The 13,506-nt window shown below is 41.7% G+C and overlaps 2 protein-coding genes across 2 annotated transcripts in view; both read left to right on the top strand.

The window, feature by feature from the left end:
- Positions 1-13,506, top strand: part of p3h2 (prolyl 3-hydroxylase 2) — a 62,679-nt gene that overhangs the window by 19,657 nt on the left and 29,516 nt on the right. The window lies entirely within an intron of this gene.
- Positions 7,783-9,086, top strand: LOC117759985 (homeodomain-interacting protein kinase 1-like). Its single transcript, XM_034582593.1, has 2 exons — positions 7,783-8,256; positions 8,744-9,086. The coding sequence occupies exons 1-2, from the start codon at positions 7,870-7,872 to the stop codon at positions 8,927-8,929; spliced, it is 573 nt and encodes a 190-aa protein (XP_034438484.1). The 5' UTR covers positions 7,783-7,869; the 3' UTR covers positions 8,930-9,086.

Here is a 13,506-nt window from a genome sequence, read left to right as displayed (position 1 = left end):
ACAGACCTGCCAAACATCTGGACAACTGTTGGATGGATTTGGGAAACAAAAATACACAGTCCAATCAACAGGCTGGAAATTACAAAGTTAAATTCTTAAGTTTCTCTTGCAGGCCTCCAAAATGAACACTTGTCAAATGAATTCTTGCTTTACTTTGACAGAAATGTTGGTGTCAGATTCCGTTCAGCTCGTACTTTTCACTGTTTGGATGAGCTCTGGGTTTGGGACAAAAAGTTTTGTCCTTTTAGGAAATGCAGTCACTTCTTTAATTCACTGCCTTGTCCGGGACGACTGGGAAAGAAACCTGAAGACAAACTCACTTTGTTCAAGATGCACTCAAATGAAATGGACCCAAGTGAAAGCACAGACACTGACAAGAGCATAGCTGAGCACCAATTACCGAGCAGCTGTAGAAAAACAAAGGAGCAATACATCTCAATTTTCAGACTCGCGTGTCATTGGTAACGCACCGACTCATTTAGATTGAATATGCAAGCTCTGTTCAGACACTAACTCGGATGGCTTTTACACAACCTCTCCTGAATGATCTCATGCAGTTAAAAACCCGTCTTCTGGGATTTCTCTTGTTTCCCCTTAAAGCAAAGCGAAGTGAAGCAGTCCGTCATTACTTCAATGTAAATCTCTGTTTCCACCTCTGAGCTGATTAATAAAACATCAAGTTTGGCCAAGCCTGCTGTGTGTCACACAGGGTTCCTCCAAAGGGTAATTAGCATCGCAGAGGAGGGGGAGACGGATAGAAACCTCGGCCAGTTGTGCCCAAGGGGCCTCCTGTTAAACAGCTGGGTGGGGTGAACTCTGGCCTCAATGGCCCGTACTTTAGTGAACATGTCAGTTAGTCATTTTCTTCTCCCTAGAAGGACTCCTAATAATGCTATTCCTGCAGAGTTACACCCAAATCCGTGGGGTGGAGCTTTTTCCCACAGGGAAAAGACTCTGTGGGAGACAAAGTTGTAAACTTTCAGATCATGATGGTGTGTGAGACCAAAACATCTCAAAGTTAAACTCACTGTTAGCTCTATACCTTGTTTACTTTGTTCTTCTTTTCCCAAAAAACTAGAGATGTTCCAATACCGATACCAGCAAAACATTCCTTCCTTCCATTTCACACTGGAAAGTTCCACAGGTCAAACTGTGACGTGTACCTGTACCTCAGTTTTGAGGGATGGCATAAACTTCACTTTAGCAGCTGTTTTCCTCGATTTATTTATCTATTTGAGTTTTTTTTCAGATATGACTGTCAAAGTAGACAATAACATTTTTTATACAAAGTCCAGGTATCGGTAACGTTATCGGAAAAATGGTATCGGAACATCTCTACTAAAGACCCGTGGTTTATGAGTAAGCGTGCACTCCAGGGCCTCCTGACTCAGAGCTTGAGTCCAGTCCAGTTTTAGTATCAGACATTTTCCCCTCTTCATTTCCTCTTTCATTTAGCCTCTGCACGGTGATCTCACTTTATGTCTGTAGTAAAGGAAATATTACATGGCATCAGCGTCTCAGATGTTGCGACCATCGTGTGTGTGTGGGAAGACTGTGAGACATATCCTCATCCAGCATCAAGAGACACATACATTCAGTCAGCAGAGAATTTGCTGAACTCATGTGGTCTTTTCCCTTTACAGTGGTGGTTAGCTCATCTTCAACGTCCCCCACTGTAAGCCTGCGTTGGCTCTCATCTTAAGGAACTGAATAACAGCAGTGATCCTGGATGCTTACATATTGTTTTTATGATTTCACTCCTTATCATCAGATGTTTGTCCATATTCTGTCACCATGAGACATTTTTGTATACTGGCTGCCTGAAGAGTTTATCCAAGGTAACCTGAGATTGGAATATTTTATATTTAAATAGTTCTACCATTTATTTTCGTAGTAAAGTAATTTGACTTTCAGAAATGATACACATTTATAAAGGGATACAAAAATAAACAATTACAAAGTAGCCATTGAAAACAAAGTAGCGATTGATTGATTGATTGATTATTGATTATTGATTGATCGACATCTCAATTTTCAGACTTGAGACCATAGAGTGTATGCAGATAATAGACTGTGTATAAAGATGAATGACCGGTAAGCTCTGTAAAAGTGAAGCCAAAGGCTGTGTCCGAAATCCCTCACTAATCACTATATAGGGCATTGTATAGCGAGTTCGCCATTTTGTAGCAGAGTTTGAATGTTTAGTGAAGTTTTTGATACCCCATATAGAGCACCGTGAAAAGTAGTGTACAACCGATGGTCACTAACCGAGCAATATATCATTGTGCATTGCGCTTGCGGCGGAGAGACGAGAGGAGAGGGCAGCAGGAACAGCCCGACCTGTCGTATAAATGTAAATATGAGCAGCACCAAAGCACAAACTGTGGGAAACAAGTTTATTTCTACATTTAAAGATTGTTTAGTTGTAAAATAAACATTTGAAATTCACTGTAGGATTTTGCAGGACTTCTGTACTGAAGCTCCAGAACACGATCACTGCTGCACAGACTCTGGCTCCAAATGATGTCACTGTCTCAACATGGCAGCGTTCACATCTGGATATATTGGCTTCATATCCAGATAGTGGACAGATGTGGAGATGCCTCATTCATTTTGTATACAGTAAATGCATGAGACTGATGAAAATGATTAATTAATGATGAAACAAACTAAATGGAGACTTCGCTGCTGTTGTTGGTCTGAAAGTGTTGCTTGCTGACTCATGAGGCACAACCCAGCGAACCTGAACTCTGACCTGATTCTGAATGTTTTACCATGACCACACTGTTGTATATACCAGCGACTATACTTTCAAATGGTTTCTGTTTTACATTTAATTCTACTGGATATGTAGGTGATCACTGAGCCCCGTGCTGTCAAAACTTGCCTTTCTAGACATTTTGAGATATTTCTCTACCTTGTGTTTTTTTTTCTGCTCAATCGAATCAGCAGGATTTTCAGATGTTATACAGACAACATTTTCATAATTCTATCTTCAGGATCAAGGTGTTAGTGAAACAGAGTCAGCTGTTAGTGGGGTTCTGTTGACCGCAGTCTGCCAGCTACGACCAGGATTTCTCTGCAGAGGAGAAGCAGGCTTCGTATAACGACCACGTGTCTAATTCCTGACCTCCTGTGGGTCCTCATATGCCAAACCACTTCCTCACAGCAGTGTACCAGCACAGAGCCCAGCCGAGGCTGAGCCCTTTCAGTCTCTCACCTCTGTAGTCCAGACATCCAGCTAACGTCTGAAAATACTCACCAGGGTTTAATTGTCACAGAGGTCCAGAAGCCTCTCTGTTCACTATTTGAAGTGGCAGCTGGCATTGTTTCCTGCCAAAGTCACAGCCCTGAAAATAAGCTTGTAAGTGGAGCGGAGTCCGAGCTGCCAGAGTCTGAATGTTCAGGATTCTTGGAAGGGGAGATTCCATTAGCTTGTGTTATGGTGTTTGGCAGAAGACAACCAGGACTCTCTGTCTCTTTCTGCTGTCACACACTGCTGGGGAGGTTGAGACGGGAGGTTGTGCAAAAGAAATTTAGAGAGAGCATCTGTGCGCCCCTTTTTTTTTGGTTTCAGAGGTCAACACTTGTCATTGTTTGTTCTCTGTGCTCAATTAGAGCGGAGAGTCTGTAAGCTCTCAACCCCAGCAGGGAGATTGCAGCACACATGGGTGGACGTGCGGATACACACACTCATGCATGAGCACACAGACGCTCAAACAACTCTGTGCCTAAAGTATACACACATGAGACCGCACACACAGGCGGGGGGAGTCGATGCAGGTGGGACACACGAGCAAAGGAATAACTCGACACATGTATCCTCCTCCTGCCGACACGCCTCTCCTCCACCTTTCTCCAAACTGATCTCATAGTGAGTTAAGTTTCTTTCTCCAAACTGATATCACAGTGACTCTTGTTTCACCTGGACAGGTTTAATCTCAGCATCGATTGTGTGTTGATTTCATTGCCTGTGACCCAGCCTGACTGCAGCAGAAACCATTACCAGGTGGGCTGCTCTGCCAGGCACACTGAAGGGTGCTGATGGACGTCTCTGTCTGTCAAGTGTTTCAGGATGCTCATACTGAGACTTTAGCCTCTGTCAGTCATCACTCTCACGAAAAAGTTCTCATAAGCACAGACAGAAACACTTAGTCCAAATGGCCGGTGCTGCTGGTGGGTCCGTAAACTGTTAACCAGGCGGCTGTATTCAAATTGTAGTTTGAATGCAGCCGAAATCCAATAAACGCAATCCAATAAAGATCAATTACATAAAAGTGAAGCCAAAGCACCTCCATCGCCCCCTGGTGTCTGACTCTGCAGTACAGGTCATAAACCCTGCCTCCTCCATTTTAGTAGACATGACATGGAGCAAAACCAAAAGTTGGCGGGACCTTGCTACCACAGCTTCATCCCCTGTTCTGGGTTAGGGTTCGGGCTAGTTGTCCATCTGTATATACGGTCTATGGCTGTGCCTCATGGAGATGCTAGTAACTCGTATTAAACATAAGATGTGAGAAGACAGTCTATGTGGGTTGATTATACATATCAGACATGTGTGACCTGTGCAGAAAAATTAGATCTGTTGATCATGTCTGGGCTCAATCATGTGCCTCCTTTATGTAAACAATATTCTCAAGGCTCTCACAGGATATGAGATCTTCTGCAGAGAGATAAGAGGTGATTTATTTCCATCTCCCACAGGGCTTCACTCTGATAGTAGCCTCAGGGGCTGGTGTTATTTTGGGATGGTGTTTTTTAAAATTTTTAGACAGTGTTTTTCACAGCCTCTGAGATTTATAGCCACTAAGATAAACATCTACAAATGTGGCTATTTTCAACGCAAGACGGTTATTTATTTTCTGTGCAACTTAAATTATATTTGTTTTACATGCTTTGATGCTAAACAATATTCTCTCTGAGTCTCACTGATATGTGTGCATGGTGTTGAGTCTACAGTGTTGAGTATATTTACAGACACACAGAGACAGGTGATGATGCTGTGGGAGTCTGTGTGTGTGGCCACGCTGGGTTTGCTACAACAGGAACTAGAATGTTAACAACGTTATAAACAGACAAACAAATAGTGTGAGATAATAAACAAGCCGGCTCTCACACTACAGTCCCTCATGCTCATTTTTCCTACCTGTCACACCGTGGAGGATCCAGACCAAGACTTATGAGCTCAGCTTCTCTAACAAGGTCCAATCACAGGGACACAGACCTTTACTCTTTCTTTAATTTGGCTTAGAATAAAAACCAAATGGACACACTCAGACTCAGTTGGTTTCCATTAGCCGGCACCCACAATGTTAGCGTATCCCAAACCTCCAGCCGTAGAGGCATGTAGGGCTTACCCTTTTTAACAAAGAACAATTGAGAGCACAAGTGGAAACAGCTTCTCATATAGGAGGATGGAAATCCTAGCTGGTACTGTGTGTAAAGCCTCAAGGAAAACCCACATGGAGCATGTTATTGCCACATCTCGATCTATGATTGTAAGAGGTTAGCATGGCTGTAGTGTTAGTTGTTTTTATTTCTAGGTAAACTTTTGAAGATGGCGTTTCTCTGAGATTTCAGCCTAGTTACCTTCACACAAACTGACATTATAAGCAAGTCTCAGCCCCTCGCTGTTTCATTCATGTCGTACAAAACCACAGCCTTGATTACATGATGCAGTCAAGTTCTCCTACCCTGCCCTATTATAAACACTTTCCCTACAACACACAGTCTCTTATGAAGCCAGGCTGCGTCATCGCATCTCAGGCTTTTAAATCACATCTCCTTTACATCCATTCATAAGGCGTAGTAGTAAATCCCACCAAAGTAGAAGTGAATGAGAGAAGTTGTCCACAGTCTGCTCTGCAGTGGAGTCTGAGGCTGTGAGAACTTTACATCTGTTACCATTAAAGAGTCTGAAAGTCAGACGTTTGTCTTAAGTGTAAAAACCTGTAAATATTACAGCTATAGTGCCTGGTTAGTTATAAAACAAACACCCGTATGTATAGCTGTTTTCAGACATGAACTCTGGAAAATTGGGTTCCGTTTGCCTTTTATCAGAACCAGGAGATGGAGGACCCAAGAATGCACGGTTCACAAGGCAGGCTGTATCTGCCACAGCGAGTCATGACATCTTTCACATATGAAGAATGCAACAGGAGATCGTTCTGGTCAGTGTGCAGGAGGCAGCACATGATGTATACATTCTGCAGCAGAAAGCGCAGGGTTCGCGTCGGCCCTTAAGCTCTTCGATGTCGATGTCGATGTCTTTGCAGGTTTACATATTCATCATGGTCTCCTTCCTGTGTGACACCTCTTTTTTCATATTTTTTGAGTTTGTCAGTTTCTTTGTGCTCAGCTTAGTTAGTAATGTTGCTTAGCAGTTAGCCTTAGTGCGTTGTTTAGCATTTAGCATCAGCCCATTGTGATTGTTTGGCCTTTTTGTGAATGTTCATTTACTAGTTCTTCGGATCCTATAACACCAGCGTGTTTGACATATTGTTAGTTTGTTGTATGTTCAATTAAGATTCAATTGATTTTATATTATTTATTTAAATTTTGGATAGAATATACAGTGTGTTCACACAGTAAACTTTTCCTGCTGTATCGGTGCAGCACTTTCTGAATGGACTCTCCTCATCTAATGAAGTCCTGAGGTGGACCCCAGAAGTGTGTGAGGAAGAAGACAGGCGCAGACCTGCTTGCTTACACACCCGCTCACTTATTTCTTTTACACTCATGTTTGTTCCGTCTCTAAAACAAACTGACAGAAAATAAAGATTATCTATAAAGCAAACACAGCACAGACTGATAATTCTTTATTTTTTTTACTGTGGTGGAAAACATCTGGTCATAGATTTGACACACACACAGGCACATGTCTCAAACCTCTCAGATCTAATACGATATTGTAAATGAATGCTAATTAATATTGTGCGTGTGTGTGTTTATGTAGCTTACATGTTACTAAATTTTCCCGAACCATACATTTTTTTCATTTTACATTACCGAATGAACCCTTTACTTATATCTTAGTAAGGACCATTCTAAGCATAGTTAGTCCTGGTCTAACCTTCTGTAGTGGGACCTAGCACAGAGGCAGTTTTGTATTTTGTTGTGTTTTAGCAGGTTAGGGTTAGCCCCTCTGTCAAACCCCTATGTCATTGATAAACTGTCATTACACTGAGCAGTGTTTCACTTCGCCCACCCTCACTGGTATAAAAAGGGTGAACAGTAACATAATGATAACCTAATAAACTGTTAAGTAGGTGTGAAAACTGTATATGTCAGAAGTGCAACTTTCACTGTATGAAGAGATAAGTGGTCTCCACTTGTGTTAGTGTTTTTGTAACAAAAGATAGGTTGATAAAGATTTATATGAAAAACATAAAAGAAAACAGATGAAGACAATAAAGACATTTAACAAATGTTCCTTTGATCTCAAACATTAAAGGTAATAGGATAATGGGAATTCTAGAATTCTTTGATGTTACAGTGACAGGTTTATGGTTATAAAGCGTCATCCATTTACCCAAATGGACATCAACTTCCCTGGATAAACCCTCTTGGTAAGTTTAACATTTCATGTGTCATTAGTAGTTATCTTCATATATATTTTACTTTTACATTTTGAATCGTGAACAAGTAGTAGTAATAGATGAAAGAAATATTTATCGGTCTTTAATGTATCTTTGATTTAAGCGGTACTTTTAGTATTGGTGGACTTAGCTTGATGAACTGTCTGTAAACATTTCTGCTACATACATGGGAACTGTCTGTTTGTGTGAGAGCATACGTGGCTTTGTGTCTAACTTCCTTCTTTTCTATTCTCCAGACAGGTGTGAGAAACAGGAAAACAATACTTTCATCATGTCTCAAAATGGAGAATTTAGTATCCTCATTGGAGAACTGATCCGCTCCCCCACTACACATTACCAGGTACAGAAATACCTGGGCAGTGGCTCCTATGGAGTGGTCATCCAATGCAGGAATTTGACCACCAATGAAACGGTGGCATTAAAAATTATCAAAAGCACGGGAAACATTACGTGTGCGAAGGCAGAGTTGGGAACCCTTCAAACCATGCAGCAGCTCCACTCAGACAGGTTCAACATCGTCCGATTGTACGAGTCATTCACCTACAAGGGACATTACTGTCTTGTGTTTGAGCACCTGGACATGGATCTGAATAAATTCATGCAGATCAGCCCGGGTCAACACCTTCAGCTGAAGCAGATCCGCCCCATTCTGCAGCAGGTTTGTTTTTTAAACTCTTACACTAACTGCTTAATAGGGTGAAAAGTAAACTTGGTCTCTAAAATGTGTCTGTTACAGTTTTTGTCAAAATTCCAGTTGTAATTTCCATCAGTGTGCATCTTTCTTCTCAAACTGCAAGCTGCGATACAAATCAATATTTGTTTGTTTCAAAACAACAAATGAAATGTTAAGTTAAATAATGTCCTTGAAGACTAGTGATGGTGACTTGTGGTGGATACATGGACACCTTTAGTTCTTCCAATCCTCATATTTAGTGTGTACAATCACTAGTGCTGTGTATGTTGGTCTAAAACCATCTTGTTAACCTGTTCCTATAGTCGACTGTACGAGTTTGGAATATCTGACAAAATACTCACATGTTTCAGATTTTTGCTGCCAGCAATGAACATGTGTTGTCATAGTTTTTGGTGATGAAATGAACCCTGTAGCTCATGATTATTAATTATTATGTTTTGAATGATTTCAGCTGGCTGCATCCTTGGCCTTTCTAAAAAGTGCAGGGATCATTCATACAGACTTGAAGCCAGATAACATCATGATGGTGGATCATGTCAGGCAGCCACTGAAAGTTAAACTCATTGACTTCGGCTTAGCCTTCGATTATCCTGAGCAACGGACAGGTCTCACTCTTCAGACCTTGTGGTACAGGTAAGGAACCGCCAGCACATCTGTATACCTGGGACAGCTGTGTTTGCTGTAACGAATTAAACAAGTCCTGTACGCTGGCATGTCAGGTTTATGTCTCAGAAACTGACGGTAACACAGAGTTTAGTACTTAGTTTTTATAACCTCAGTAATACGTTTGTGTTTCTCGTCTTCTCCTAAGATCCCCTGAGATCCTGGCGGGATATCCTTTCAGTGGGGCCATCGACATATGGTCTCTAGGCTGCATTGTTGCTCAATTGTTTATGGGCAGACCACTGTTCCCGGCCTACAATGAGACTGATTTGGTCAGTATCTGCACTCAAAACACAACCAATCTGTCGTGATGTTTTTGTATTTTTAAATCCACACGCTTGATTATTATAGTGAGTTTTCAGTACAAGTTCACTGATTTCTACTATTTTATTAATGAGACAAACTAGAGAGACTTCATCCATATGTCTGAGTAATTTAAGTTACCTGATCACCGATGACTTTGCAAACTTGCAGTTAACATATTCTCACAACATTGTGTTTTCTCCACAGTGGAATCAAATTCTATACACGGTTGGACAACATTGTTTCTGGCCAAAATACTGGATGGAATGGAGATTCAGGGCATCGTTTCATATAGTCAATGGAGTAGATGACAATGCTGAACGGATTGACCTGGCGTGGTTTATAGACCTTTTGAAGAGGATGCTGACGTTAAAACCTATTGAAAGAATTACCCCCAGAGGAATCCTTGAGCATCCGTTCATCACGATGAGCCACCTTGAGGGTCCATTCAGAAACAGCCTCTAGTAAGTGTGTATGTCTGTGCAGAGAGATATAGATAATAATATGAGATATATGTAGATTAAGTTCTTTGGCTCATCAGTGTCATTTGTCTTCCAGTGTGAAATCAAGTTTGGATGTGATGAGCAGCTGCCAGGATAATAAGTCTGATGATGGAGTAGATGGAGACCAGAAGATCCTGCCAAAGTCCCGAAACAAGGAGTCATCCAACAGGACTGCCAACCCTCCAACATCACAGAGGAAGAGGGATGGTCCAACATTAGATGACCAGCCCTCAGGGAATAAGAGGAAGATGAGACTCAAAAAAGAGCTGACAGACATACTCAAAGCCATGAACAACCCTGTCCAGCTCGACCCGAGTTCACTGCCTCGTTTATTGTGTTAAACAAAACATGCCTATGGAAGAGAAAGAGGAAAGTCTGTAGAAGGGTTGAACCTGCCTGTTAGAAACCGTCAATTTAGACCAAACTGAACTGGGGTGTCAAGATCTCAGCTTGTATTGTATCTGCTCTTTGTTATTGATAAATACATTTTCATCCCATCTATATGTAGATCCTGTCATCTTTTTCCCGACGAGAAGAGAAACGTTCTCTCTTCCTCCTCGCTACCTCTCATCATCCTAAAGTTTGAACTTTTAAACACAGGCAAGGTGGAGGTTGCAAGTGAGATGAAAAGTGAAGTGTCTGTGCTCATATTTAAGTGTCTCTGTGTCAGGTACCTCCTGACCCAAAAACACGCAGGGGGGGGGGGGGCTGTGTGGGAATGTATTGTTCTGTGTCTGTAACATATCGCCTTTAAAGGTGTTACTTATAGGCTCATCCTAAATGTGCTGGAGAGGAAATAGTATCATGTGTGGCGAGGGTGTTGTCAGTCAGCTGAGGTCTTGGAACAAAGGACAAACACATTTAAACCCGAGGAGAGCGAAAGTTCACTGTAGAATTAAAGGTTTTGTCCATAAAACAACTGAAAACTGTGGTAAATTTGCATCATAAATATCCTTAAGCTCAAGGTGACATCAAAACATCTTCTTATCAGCAACTTATAGCTGCAAAATATTCAACTCATCACATAAGATAAAGAAAAGCAGCTAATTCTCACATAGTTCTCACAACAGCATGTTTTCAGCTTCCATGATGGCTACAGAGCTAACTATGGTGAAGGTAACAGGAAGTCGATGTAAATCAATGAGGCGTGTGTGCGTGCGTGCGTGCGTGTGTGTGCGTTATTTGTCCAGTTTGGCCTGGATTCCAGTCAGCATGCTGTGTGTCAAGAATGCTAGATTTGTGTAATGTGACAGCAGCACCAGGACCACGTTGTGTTTCTGAAGGGAGCACAAGGCTCTGTAGACGCCTGCAGAGAGATGTACCTTTAGTGTTTGATGCTTTCCACACTTCCACTGGATATTTATTTGCTCTCTGTTTCGTCTCATTACATACGTAGTGTGTTTTGAGTGTTATAAGGCTCTTACAATAAATTTGAGTTATTGTTGCCAGTCGAATGTGTTGCAGCCTGAGCCAAGATCTCCTAGTGGGTGAACATAAAAGTAAGTGTGAGTGTGAGTGTGTGAGTGAGAGAGAGAGTGTGTGAGAGTGTGTGAGAGTGTGTGAGAGAGTGTGTGTGAGTGAGAGTGAGAGAACATTTTCAGTTCTAACCTCAATCAATCCTCAGTTGTTTGTTTGGCTTCCAGCTATGTCAAGAATTTCTTACATCTACAATAATGGTTCCAGCCTGTCAGTACAATTTACACCCAACATTTTATTCTTATTTTAAGCTTTTCGTTCTTAAATGGCCCCTCTGAATTTATTACACACTGATTAATACACCTTCAAATATTTCTCTATTAATTTGACACTGTTCTGTATGTTTTGGTTTTTTTTGTTCCAGTTTTTCCTTGAGTTATTAAATAATACAACACAGACGGCCTCCCACTATTGTGTCCGATTTCTGAGAAGGCATTGGAGGCCTATCTTAAATAAACTGTTCGATTTTCCATGTAATTCAAAAAACAAGCTAAATAATCTCAGCTGTCGAGAGATGCCATCCTTCTCAACAGAGAACAGCTGAAATGACCTGCAGACAGTCAGTGGTGCATGATTCAACTCTCGTCTGGCCGGATCCTCTATCCTCAGATTCCCCTACTCTCCTCAAATAAATAAAAAAATATGAAAGAGAGAAGGAAATAAAAAGTTTAACACACACACACACACACACACACACACACACACACACACACACACACACACACACACACACACTGCCTTCTCCACCCATAGAATCTAACTGTTTGACCCCAGAGGGAGGATATCCTGACTCCAGTTGCATCCTTCATGTATCATTTATATCTCTATGGGAGACACTGAAAAGATATTTTAAAGATATGATATGTAAGTCTAAAAAACGACTAGACCTATGTCATATATTTTGTTGACTTGCCTACTTGCATTATCCATAATGTTTCCAACCATGTTTAAACCCAGAGCAATCCCCAATTTCATTCAAGGTTTCATTTGCGTTTCCTTTTAATTGCATCATATCTGCTTTACCTGTGGCTTTGCCCGTCTCTGCTATAGCTTTGGAGCAAATAACGTCTGATAAAGGATGTTGGCAACGTTTCGTCAGTTTCATCCGTATCTGTCTAAGATTTCAGAGGACGAAAGACAGTGTGAACAGCAGTTCTGTCTGTTTCTACTTCTAATGTTGAGAATAAATGAGTCTTAGTTCTACTCCATCCAACCTGTTCAGTGTAAAAGGAGATGAGGTTTATTTTGCAGCCAATGGACGCATTACAAGCTATATATAATGGACTCCTGGTCTCTCGTGGTTATCATTTGCTCCGTCATGCTTGGCTGTGGATAGCTTAGTTTCAGCTCCCATACCACCAGCAGCTTTAGGGAAGAGACTGAAGGGATTGCATTCCTCTCTCCTTGAGGTAATCCTTAAATCACGCAGACTCCCCTTTTTTTGCCTACTTTCCTGGCCATTTGTCGTCCTTTTCCATGCAACTGTCTGAAGTACGCCTGGGGAGGTTGTGGTGCTCAGGGGGCGGCGGCGGCTTGATTGATGAACTGACTTTGTGATGAAACGGTGAACAGAACTGCTCTGTCATTGTTTGATTTAGGCCCCCACACAAAAAAAAGTGGATCCATTACCTCATCAGAGGGGCTGAAGCTTGAAGCAGGGAATACTCCTTCAGGGCACTTGAACCTTACATACACTAATCCTGGGGGGGAAGGATGATCTTTCTGTCTTGACAGCTGACTGATTAACATTCTTCACTGACATGGGAAGTTGCTCTCTAGGTCCTGCTTCCTTGTCGTTGTTTCCAAATTTTCAACATTTAATGGCATCCATCAACTCCCCTATTAAAATTTAATGAACTTAACACCCATCACTGGTCCTTAGATGCGTTTCCGTCTCTCACCAGTTGAAATTGACTGTTTCAGGCTTCATGTAGCGACACCCTTTGTCTGCTCAATGCAACACCAGATTAATTTCACACTGAACAAATATATTTAATATTTCTCTGGGGTACAGAGAGGCCTATAAAGGCTGAGAACCAAGTGGCTGGATGAATGCTTGCATTGTCTGCCCAGGCTCACTGCTACGCACATACACATACACGCACGCACACACGCACAGTTTATGCTTCTCCTGAAGACCTTGTGTGTGAGCGAAACATTTGTATACTTTAGATTTAACACTTAAACACCACATCACGCACGCCTTGTCTTATTTTTTTTTCCTGCCTGATCTGTCTTTGCAGCCGCAGTGGAAAAGTGGCCATGCTCG

This window comes from Hippoglossus hippoglossus, chromosome 4 (genome assembly GCF_009819705.1).
Source record: "Hippoglossus hippoglossus isolate fHipHip1 chromosome 4, fHipHip1.pri, whole genome shotgun sequence".
In the NCBI taxonomy this organism is placed as follows: domain Eukaryota; kingdom Metazoa; phylum Chordata; class Actinopteri; order Pleuronectiformes; family Pleuronectidae; genus Hippoglossus; species Hippoglossus hippoglossus.
The sequence above is the reverse complement of the archived record's forward strand: the minus strand, read 5'-3'. Positions and strand labels throughout refer to the sequence as shown.